The sequence below is a fragment of the Macaca fascicularis genome, chromosome 15 (assembly GCF_037993035.2).
Source record: "Macaca fascicularis isolate 582-1 chromosome 15, T2T-MFA8v1.1".
Classification (NCBI taxonomy): Eukaryota; Metazoa; Chordata; class Mammalia; order Primates; family Cercopithecidae; genus Macaca; species Macaca fascicularis.
In genome coordinates, this window is record NC_088389.1 from 61730702 (window position 1) to 61742241 (window position 11540).

The following is an 11540-nucleotide window of genomic DNA, read 5'->3' on the forward strand; positions in this document are numbered from 1 at the left end:
CGCTCTGTCGCCCAGGCTGGAGTGCAGTGGCGCGATCTCGGCTCACTGCAACCTCCGCCTCTTGGGTTCAAGCGATTTTCCTGCCTCAGCCTCCCGAGTAGCTGGGATTATAGGCACGCGCCACCGAGTCGGGCTGATTTTTGTATAAGATAGATGTTATTAAAGACAGCGTGGAGAAACCCAAGTCTGCGTTGCTGAGATTGCTGCCGCCCGCCTCAGACCGCACTTCAGATCCGCTGGGTCAGGACGTGGAATGTCCCTTGCAGGCATCCATCGTCCAGTGTGGCAACGGGGGGGGGCGGGAACAGGAAGTGGGGATAGGCCCAGTTCCGGGCGCGAGGCGGCCACTGGGAAGAGGAGAGCGCGGCATCTGGAAACTGCAAAGTCAGAGCCGCGATGTTCCGGATTGAGGGCCTCGCGCCGAAGCTGGACCCGGAGGAGATGAAACGGAAGATGCGCGAGGATGTGATCTCCTCCATACGGAACTTTCTCATCTACGTGGCCCTGCTGCGAGTCAGTGAGTGTCTCCCGGGCTGTGACTGTGAGACTAGCGGGGAGCTCACCGGCGGGCACCCCTTAACTCTAATCCTACAGGCCATCGGGGCCCTTGAACTGAGCTGAACGGTAGCGGGGAGCAAGGAGGGTACGCGTTGAGGGCGACGGGCATATGCGCGGTTTGAGGTCTGCGGGTCAGGGTCGGGGCACTGAAGTGCACGTGGTGGCCCGGCGCGCGTGGTTAATCATCCTGGTTCTCCCAGCTTTAAGAATGTTTGAGCTGCCAGGCGCGTTGGCTTACGCCTGTAATCCTACCCAGCACTTTGTGAGGCCGAGGCGGGCGGATCATTTGGGGTCTGGAGTTCGTGGTGGCGGGCTTCTGTAATCCCAGCTCCTGGGGAGACTAAGGTGGGAGGATTGCTTGAACCCAGGAGGCGGAGGTTGCAGTGAGCCGAGATCGCGACACTGCACTCCAGCTTGGGTGACAGAACAAGACTCCATCTCAAAAAAAAAGAATGTTTGAGCTGAAAGAGCTTAAGTAATGATCCCTAGAGGAACTCCCTCGTTTTGCAGACAGAGAAACGGAACCAGAGTAGGGAAGGTCACTCAGCGATTCAGTGAATGATCTTGACCTAAAATCCAGAACTCTTAACTCAATACTAGGTTCCTTCCCTCTCTTTTCTTTTCTTTCTTTTCTTTCTTTCTTTTCTTTCTTTCTTTCTTCTTTCTTTCTTTCTTTCTTTCTTTCTTTCTTTCTTTCTTTCTTTCTTTTCTTTCTTTTCTTTCTTTTCTCTTTTCTTTCTTTTCTTTCTTTTCTTTCTTCTCGAGACAGTCTTGCCTGTTGCCCAGGCTGGAGTGCAGTGGCGCAATCTCGGCCCAGTGCATCCTCTGCCTCTCGAGTTCAAGTCATTCTACTACCTCAACCTCCCGAGTAGCTGAGATTATAGGCGTGTGCCACCACGCCCGGCTAATATTTTTATTTTTAGTAGAGATGGGTGTTTCACCATGTTGGCCAGGCTGGTCTCGAACTCTTGACCTCAGGTGATCCACCTGCCTGGGCCTCCCAAAGTGCTGGGATTACAGGCGTGAACCAGCGGCCAGGTTCCTTCCCATTCAAAAGTGCTGACCTTTGAAATCCAAAAAGTTTTGCTTCATCTCTGTTTCTTTGTATAGAGGGTGAAGTAAATGATTACTTTTTTGGAAGAAATGGGAAAAAAGAATATGAATCTATAGGATTAATGCAAATATTTGAGGGTTTTTTTTTTTCTATATTTTACAATTGACAGGAAGTTACTCCCATTATATAGTCTTGACAGTGGACCTTTGAGGGAGGCAGGGCCTAAGATTCTTCATATCATTTTACATATGAAAACTTGATTTTCAGAGGGGACTTAGCAAGGAAGGACGGTATCAGAGTTATAGGAACACTGAACATAAGAACTGGAAGCAGCTTTATGATCAGTTCTCGAATGCCCTGCCTTCTCATTCTCAATTCAGTATGCTTTCCATTGTTCCTTGCAGTATATTATTGGCCAGCCAGTCTGGATGGAGTGGCAGGGATGGTTCAAATAAATGAAGGCCATACCAAGGTCATCCTATTGAAGGCTCATGTTCGGCCTAGGCTGAGATCTCCCTTATTGTGTGTCTCTTTCACTGTCTGTGGTATTACTCTGCTTTCACAGGAGATCAAGTCTTGGGGAACAGAAACACCCATGTCATCCTACTTCAACAGCTTCTTGCAACTCCCAAATTTACTTATTTCCTGCCTCCTGCCTTTTTCATTGATCTAGCTGCCAGTAAAATATTTGCTGCTTCTCAGTGATCTTTGTATTTGATATGAATTGTTTATTTTCACTTTTAAGTTGAAATATAATTTGTACATTATAAAATATACCCATTTAAAGTGTACAATTTAGTGGTTTTTAGCAAAGTCAGTTGTGCAGCCATCACAATTTGACAATATTTTCTTTCCCCCTAGAAGAAACACCATATGCATTCATTGTTACCCCATTTTCCCTTTTCTACAGCCTTTCACAGCTACTAATCTACTTTTTCTCTATGGATTTGTCTATTCTGGATTTTTTTTTTTTTTTTTGAGACAGGGTCTTGCTCTCTTGCCCAAGCTAGAGGGCAGAGGTGGAGGCTGCGGTGATCGTGACTCACAGCAACCTCGACCTCCTGGGCTCAAGTGATCCAACTACTTTCAGCCTCCTGAGTAACTAAAACTGCAGGCACACGCCAGCACGCCCTGCTAATTTTTGTAGACACGAGGTTTCATTTTGTTGCCCAGGTCGGTCTCGAACTACTGGGCTCTATCAATCCTTCTCATTTCTACCTTCCAGTGTGTTGGGATTACAGGTGTGGGCCACCACACCTGGCCCTGGATATTTCATTTAAATGAAATTGTCAAATGCATGGCCTTTTGTGTCTGGCTTATTTCACTTAGCATAAGGTTTTCAAGATTCTTCCATGTTGTAGCATGTGTCAGAACTTCATTTTGATGGCTAAATAAGTTTCCATTGGAAGGATATATCACATTTTGCTTATCCATTGATTATTTCACGGATTTTTTTCTGTCGTTAAGAATTAGTAGAAAAGGTTGGATATACTGCTGACTTTATCAGCTTCTGACAGATCTTAGTGTCTTCAGTTTAATATTAACAAATTGAGCTGAGTGCAGCGGCTCAATGCCTGTAATTTCAGCACTTTGCGGGGCTGAGGAGGGCAGGTTGCTTGAGCTCAGGAGTTCAAGACCAGCCTTGGCAACATGGCGACCCCGTCTTTTAAAAAAATACAAAAATTAGCCAGGCATGGTGGCATGTGCCTATAGTCCCAACTACTCGGGGGACTGAAAAAAAAATAATAACAAAGTGTTCTATTTGTATGAGTATTGAGAAAGAAGGTGATTTGAGTAACTTTTTTTTGGTCACAACACTTTTACACTGAACAGTAATATCACTTCTTTAGATCTATATGTTGACACTTTTCTAGACATTTCTATGTACATGATCTTATTAGACCCTCTTAATGACTGAGGTAGGACTGTATCAGATGTAATCAGAGTATGTAAGTGATACAGAGCTAATCAGTAAGAGACCCAAAACATATTTTCCTCCTTTTTTCTCTAGCAGTGTCCAGCTCTTCTGGTTCTCTAGTCCAGTGTTTTCCCATAACTTCTGCCTTTCAAATGAGTTTTTAAAGGTGAAAAATACCCATTTGTTTCCTCTAGAGTTCCTTTTACAGTTAAAATAAATCGCCAGAGTAAAGGATTGTCATTTAAAAGAGAATTGGATTTATACTTTATCGTCCTAAGGGGCAACCTATCTGGAGAAAAGGTTTTACATAGTATAAGAATGAAATTTACAGTAATAGATGAATGACAGTAGAATGGGCTGCTTTGGAAGGCAATGAGTCCCTTTTGCTGGGTTGTACAGGCAGATGCTTGACCATCACTTGGAGTTATTTTCAAAAACATTTTGAATAAACCTATAAGGTTTCCTTCCCCAGTCTTATAATTCTATAATGTAGAATTATAATGTAGCCTATGGACTAATAGATTTGAAAACTAATTTTAGATTTATTTTTCTTTCAGCTCCATTTATCTTAAAGAAATTGGACAGCATATGAAGACTGGACATCTCATATGAATGCACGATATGAAGAGCCTGGTTACAGTTTCGACTCCTCTCTGCAAGTGAATAGGCCCAGAAAGGTGTAAGAGACTCTTTGAATGGACATAAAGTTCTGCTTGTTAAGAACAAGTTTGGCTCTGGTAACTGACGTTCAAAGCTAAAATTTAAAACTATTTGGGAAGTATGAAACGATGTCTCATGATCTGGTGTACCCTTATCCCTGTGACATTTCGCCTCTGACAATACTGGTATAATTGTAAATAATGTCAAACTCCATTTTCTAGCAAGTATTGAGGGAGCTGTGTCTGAAATGGCACTGTCTTGTCAGTCATTTCTGTTTACCTTTTCTGCCCAGAGTATATTTGTGAAGAGTCTCTTAATAGTTATGTTTCGTGGAAATCAACACATAACCACAACGACTTTTAAGCACAGGATCATTAGTCTATGTTTTTAATAAACATATCGATTAAGAAAAATTGGGTTTCTATTTTTCTTATCCTACTTTTTGCTGCAATCACTAGTGAGACTATTATAATATTGAGATTATTGCAAGCTTCAGTAAGTTCGTCTTATTTTGGACTAGAGAATTTGCCAATCCTGATGAAGCGTCATTGTGTTTTATTGCCAGGCAGTCTTAATGAAAGGTAGCATTACTGCTTGATGCTGAGTATATGAAATATTAGTACCACCAAAGGAAAAAAGTACTATATTTTTAAGCCAAATAGTTCTCCAAGTTTGTTGTGTCGGTGGGGGGATAGTCCTTAACCTTCTCCCCAGGAGCAACTACATACACCTCTTTTTAGCTGATTTTATTGGTATTTACCTTTTTGTCTCTAAATAATGTGATGGTCGTGATTGGGATTTAGGTGTCTTTCCTCTCTTTAGCTCCATCACTCACATATCTTGTCATCTCTTCCTTTCAAAGGATAACTGTGGGGAAAAGAAAGAGAGATCAGACTGTTACTGTGTCTATATAGAAAGAAGTAGACATAAGAGACTCCATTTTGTTCTGTATTTGAGATGCTGTTAATCTGTGACCCTACCCCCAACCTTGTCCTTGCAAGAGACATGTGCTGTGGTGACTCAAGGTTTAAAGGATTTTGGGCTGTGCAGGGTGTGCTTTGTTAAAAAGGTGCCTGAAGGCAGCTTGCTGGTTAAAAGTCATCACCATTCTCTTAATCTCAAGTACCAAGGGACAGGTACACTGCCAAAGGAAGGTCGCAGGGACCTCTGCCTAGGAAAGCTAGGTATTGTCCAAGGTTTCTCCCCATGTGATAGTATGAAATATGGCCTCCTGGGAAGGGAAAGACCTGATTGTCCCCCAGCCTGACACCTGTGAAGGGTCTGTGCTGAGGAGGACTAGTATAAGAGGAAAGAAGGCCTCTTGGCAGTTGAGATAGAGAAAAGCATCTGTTTCCTGCAGGTCCCTGGGCAATGGAACATCTCAGTGTATGTTCTGTTTACTGAGAAAGGAGAAAACCGCCTTAGGGCGAAAGGTGGGACTTGATAGTGCAATGCTGCTCTTTGTGCACTAAAAAGATTTATGGAGATGTTGCCATATGCATATCAAGTCACAGCACTTTTCCTTAAACTTCAGTCACAGAGATCTTTTTTCATATGTCTTACTGCTGACTTTCTCCCTACGATGATCCTATTATCCTGCCACTTCCCTTTTTCTAAGATGGTAAAGATAATGATCAGTAAATACTGAGGGAACTCAGACCGGGCAGGCATGGGTCCTCTGTATGCTAAGGGCGGGTCCCCTGGGCCCACTTTTTCTTTCTCTATACTTTGTCTCTGTGTCTCATTTCTCAAGTCTCTCGTTCCACCTAAGGAGAAACGCCCACAGGTGTGGAGGGGCAGGCCACCCCTTCAGATAACATAGTGTGATTTGAGTAGGTCAGTATCATTAGGAATGATTCTGAGTATAGTGCCTGGTTTTCTTTTGCTGTATATCCTTTTGTTTTTTTTCTAGGCTTGGTTTTTCTATGGAATCTCCACTAAATCAACTAAACTTTTTGCCATTTATCTAAATCATTCACAGCAATCAGCTTTATTAGGTACTCTGTTTCATTTTCCTGAGTAAGCCTTTCCTGGAGTCTTCTGACCTGCCCCTGACTGGACTGATAGCCTTCTATGCCTGATGTGTGGCTGTATTCTGGGAACTCCCTTCACTATTGTTTGGGAATTCTTTTTCTTCTCTTTTATTGTATCTCATGTTTTCTGTTACCTAGTGTCTTGGTTTACTCCATTGTTTGATGGAGCATTTTTTTCTCTAGCAGTGTCTTCCTGAGAAAGGTGACATAGGAGGTGAATGACCTTGCTGGTCTAAAAATGTCTCTATTTTTTTTTTTTGACACAGAGTCTTGATCTGTCAACCAGGCTGGAGTACAGTGGCGTGATCTTGGCTCACTGCAACCTCCACCTCCCAGGTCAGTTCAAGCGATTTTCCTGCCTCAGCCTCCCAAGTAGCTGGGATTACAGGCACGTGCCACCACACCTGGCTAATTTTTGTATTTTTAGTAGAGACAGGGTTTTGCCATGTTGGCTAGGCTAGTCTCGAATTCCTGACCTCAGGTAATCTGCCCACCTCAGCCTCCCAAAGTGCTGGGATTACAGGTTTGAGCCACCATGCCTGGCCTTAAAAATGTCTTTATTCTATAGTTTGCTGAATATAGGGTTCTAGATGAGCAATCATTTTCCTTGAGAATTTTAAAGCAAAACGTCTAGCTTTCAGTGTTACTGCTGAGAAATCTGAAATCATTCTGATTCCTGATTTTTTTGTGGGACTAAATTTTTCGTCCTGAGAAACAAGGATCTTTGTTTCTAGTATGCTTGTGTTCCATGATGACATCGCTTAGTGTGTGTTTATTTTAATTCACTGTGGTGGGCACTTGGTGAACCTATTTAAACTTGAGACTTGTATCTTTTAGTTCTCAAATTTTGTAGGTTTTAAAATAATTTTATTATTTTTTATGGGTACGTAAGTATATATTTATGGGGTACATGAGATATTTTGATACAGGCATACAATGCGTAATAATCACATCAGGATAAAGGGATTATCTGTCACCTCATTTATAATTTCTTTGTATTACAAACATTTCCGTTAAACTTTTAGATATTTTTAGATGTACAGTAATTATTGACTGTAATCACCCATTATGCTATCAAATACTAGAACTTATTCATTACATCTAACTATATTTTTGCGCCCATTAGCCATCCGTGTTCCTCCTCTAACCTTTCCCAGTCTCTAGTAACCATCATTCTACTCTATCTCCATGAGTTGAGTACCTCCCACCAATGAATGCTTGTAGGTTTTTATTGATTTCCTCTCCTTCTTTTTCCTTCTGCTCTCTTTTTAGAATGATAGTACTTTTAATGTTTTCTTTTTCCTTTATAGTCTATTTTATCTATAATTACTTTTCTTTTTTTTGTTTGTTTGTTTCATATTAGATGCTTCCGTTGGTTGTCTGCTCACATTAAAAAATTGGGAACCAACATGGATTAAAGGCTCGGAGTAGAGCTTGTTGATGTTGAACTTTGCCAAAGGGCCATCTATTGGGCCATTTTTGTTGAGAAAACTTTTTGTGTCTGTATCTTTAGTTATTCCCTATTGAGCTGGTCATTCCTCAGAGAACAAAGACTCTTCCAATCTCCCAAGTGCTGAATGAGGCCGTGCCAATGTTCTGGGATTCAAAGGAATGGGGCTGTGGTGAGGCTCAGGAGAGAGAGGTGTGCGTATGTGTTTCAGTATCCAGTATGCATTTGCTCACTGTGTCTCTCTTTTGAGTATAATAACTCTGTGCAAACTACTTGGCATCCTGTAATCTAGAGACCTTCTATTTTACCCTTTTCAGAAAATAAACTTTTTATTTTTTGGAGACAGTTTTGCTCCAGGCTGGAGTGCAGTGCATGATCTCGGCTCACTGCAACCTCTGCCTCCCTGACTCAAATGATTCTTGTGCCTTAGCCACCTGAGTAGCTGGGATTACAGGCACATACCACCATGCCTGGCTAATTTTTGTATTTTTAATAGAGACCATGTTTCATCATGTTGGCCAGGCTGGTCTCGAACTGCTGGCCTTAGGTGATCTGCCCATCTCAGCTTCCGAAAGTGCTGGGATTACAGGCGTGAGCCACTGCCTGGCCAAAAAAAAACTTGTAATTTTGAGAGGGCACTGTGTAATGGAGGCTGTTTAGCTGCATAGAGTTGCAGAGAGCATCTGATTACTTAAACCTTGTACCAAGTCTTATTTTAATGTGTACCCTTCTACCCCTTATTTCTAGAGGCACCTGAAGCCACCAGTTTCTGAGCCTTTTAGGGATTCCATGATATAAATTAGGTTGTGAGTTTTTTGTTGTTTGCGGGTTCCTGTGGGGTTTTTTTTCTTTTCCTACTGCTGGCTCAGAATTCAGTTTTTCAGTCTACTACATTACTTACTGTTGATCTACCTGTTTTCCAGCTTCTAACATTTTATTCCTGTTTCCTCTTTTCTTCCATCCTTTTAGGTTTATATCTTAAGACAAAACTTTTACTGTCATTTAACGGGATTTTTGGGAGGGAGTGGAGGTAGATACATGTGCTTAATCTACCATCTTTACCTGGAAAGCACGTATTTTAATTCTGTGGTTCTGCATTTATTTCTTAAATTAAGAAGGTGTAGTGTGTGGCACTGTGGTCATATGAATACTGGCTCTAAAGACAGGCAGATTTGATTTTGAGTGTTGGCTCCAATACTTACGAGATGGGTGATTTTCAGCAAGTGAGCCTCTCTGAATCTCATTTTCTTTATTTTTATTTTTTTTTGAGACGGAGTCTCGCTTTGTCGCCCAGGCTGGAGTGCAGTGGCACCATCTCGGCTCACTGCAAGCTCCGCCTCCTGCGTTCATGCCATTCTCAGCCTCCGAGTAGCTGGGACTACAGGAACGCACCACCACGCCCGGCTAATTTTTTGTATTTTTAGTAGAGACGGGGTTTCACCGTGTTAGCCAGGATGGTCTCGATCTCCTGACCTCGTGATCCGCCCACCTCGGCCTCCCAAAGTGCTGGGATTACAGGCGTGAGCCACCGCACCCGGCTGAATCTCATTTTCTTTAATGATAAAAGTAGGATAATAGAAATCTCTACTTCAAAGTGTCATAAGGATTAAGTGAAAAAAATGCGAGTAGAGCAGTTGGCACAATTGCTTGACATTGGTAAATGTTATTAATGGCTAGTCTTTGGTATAAGGCATTTAGAAGTGATTTGTGCTGGCATTCATGGCATAGATAGATCTCATTGCTGTTTACAGATGCTCTGAGATAGCATACTCATCCTCTAATTGTGTACAAACTTCAAACTTACCAAACACTTAAGTTCATTATCTAAAAATAGCCTTAACCAATCAATATTAAAGCCATTTTACAAATGGAGAGGTTGAGACTGGAAGTTTCAGTGGCCAATGAGTGGCCAAGGCTTAGGGGACTTTTTTTTTTTTTTTTCATTAAAAAAAATTATTTCTAGTCAGTCTGTGCTTATCCAGGGGACTTTTAATGTTTGTTTATTCCTTGTACCCCATCTTTACGTGCTTTTCTTGGAGGAAAATAGTGTAATTGTTACCCTGGATTCCAGTGTATGTTCAGGCTGGAGTAAGAGAAGATGTGATGGTTGAGTTTTTATGGCCAACTTTTTAACATTTAGGCCATCAGCTCCACAGTGGGGTTCAATACTTGGAATAAACAGTTCTGAAATACTTGGAGAGATATATACAGTTGGAGAGATATATACAGTTTATTTGAATATGTAATGTGAAATAAGAAAGAACCATAGCAAATCTAAATTTGGTAAACTCTTGAAAGGGTTGCATTGAAAGAAATGGGGATAGTGAAAAATGTTTATTCTCCACAAACAGGTTACCAGCTTAGTAGGAATGTTGCTCCTAAATTAAGGTAGTGTTCTTCCTGCTGTCAATGCAACATTAAAAAAAAAACAAAAACTGCTTTATCATTGCTCTTTATAGTTCTGTGAAGTAAGTTAGCATTACAATTAACAATGTGTTCAGCAGTTCACAGGCTGGAAAATTTGGGCCTACATTTGGAATGAAGAACAAGTACAGGAATCAGGACTTCTTTTTCTCTTCCCCCTCTTTGCTTGAGCTAAGCTTGTCTCTTATAAGATCCAGGCACCAGTCTTTTTACTCTATTTTGCTTTTATAGCTTGATTGTGTCATAAATTCCGTATGTAGCTGTCGTCAAGCCGCTAAAGCAGGGGTTGGCAAGCTTTCTGTTAGGGTCAAATGGTAAATATTTTAGGCTTTGCGGGCTCTTATGATCTCTTTTTTTTTTTTTTTTTTTTGAGACGCAGTCTCGCTCTGTCGCCCAGACTGGAGTGCAGTGGTGGGATCTCGGCTCACTGCAAGCTCCGCCTCCCGGGTTCACGCCATTCTCCTGCCTCAGCCTCCCGAGTAGTTGGGACTACAGGCGCCCGCCACCTCGCCCGGCTAGTTTTTGTATTTTTTAGTAGAGACGGGGTTTCACCGGGTTAGCCAGGATGGTCTCGATCTCCTGACCTTGTGATCCACCCGTCTCGGCCTCCCAAAGTGCTGGGATTACAGGCTTGAGCCACCGCGCCCGGCCTCTTATGATCTCTTAACTCTGCCAACTGCGGTTGGTAGTATGAAAGCACCCACGGACAATATGTAAATGAGTGGGTGTGGCTGTGTCCCAGTAAAACTTGATTTACAGAAAAGATGGCTGACCAGATTTGTCCTACAGGACATCTAAAGTAAAGAGCACAATTTGGCTAAGTGTGAAATGGTCACCAAATCACTGTTTTATTACTTTAAAGATTTCATTCTATCATAGATCAAAGCGCTGAGATTACAAATTCATTCATCAGCGTTATTGAGTTCCTGCTATGTGCCAGGCACTGTGCTAAGAGTTGAGGATATGGATGGGCAGGGGGACTGCCTTTTTGAGATCTATAATATGCCATAAGATGCCATGTGAGTAAATATCTCAAAGACCTGAAAACCTTGCTGGAGGCTCAGAGAGAATTTCCCTGAAAACATGATATGTAAAGGAACCTGAAGGGTTAAGTTCAGGTTATCTAGGGGGAATAGGTAAAGGGAGAGTCAGGCAAAGATCATGTTGATCAAGGTGGGGAGTTCAGAATTGTCCACTTAAAACAATATTGGATGCAATATGGGTACTGTATTAGAAGGAGAGGTCAGAGGGGTAAATGAGCAGCTCAGCGTTTATTTAGATATGTGTAGTGAGGAAAGAAAGGCATCAAAGAAGACTCCCTGATTTCTGGTTTAAGCAGCGGGGTTGATGGTGCCATTTGCTGAAGTAAGGAACAAGTTTCAAGGGGAAAATAATGGGTTCAATTTTGAGCCTGGGAGGCAGTAGGGAGGACTTCCTTAGGAA

The 11540-nt window shown here is 42.1% G+C and overlaps 1 protein-coding gene across 1 annotated transcript; it reads left to right on the forward strand.

Annotated features, from left to right (window-relative positions):
• The first annotated feature begins 313 nt into the window (after positions 1 to 313).
• TOMM5 (translocase of outer mitochondrial membrane 5) lies at positions 314 to 4603 on the forward strand. Its single transcript, XM_005581267.4, has 2 exons — positions 314 to 517; positions 4088 to 4603. Exons 1-2 carry the CDS (start codon positions 397 to 399, stop codon positions 4120 to 4122), a joined length of 156 nt encoding a protein of 51 aa, XP_005581324.1. The 5' UTR covers positions 314 to 396; the 3' UTR covers positions 4123 to 4603.
• The last annotated feature ends 6937 nt before the right edge of the window (positions 4604 to 11540 follow it).

Coding starts and splice junctions, on each gene's coding strand:
- TOMM5 (XM_005581267.4), top strand. CDS start 397: ATGTTCCGGATTGAGGGCCTCGCGCCGAAGCTGGACCCGGAGGAGATG. Junction 518..4,087: donor CGTGGCCCTGCTGCGAGTCA/GTGAGTGTCTCC, acceptor TTTTTCTTTCAG/CTCCATTTATCTTAAAGAAA.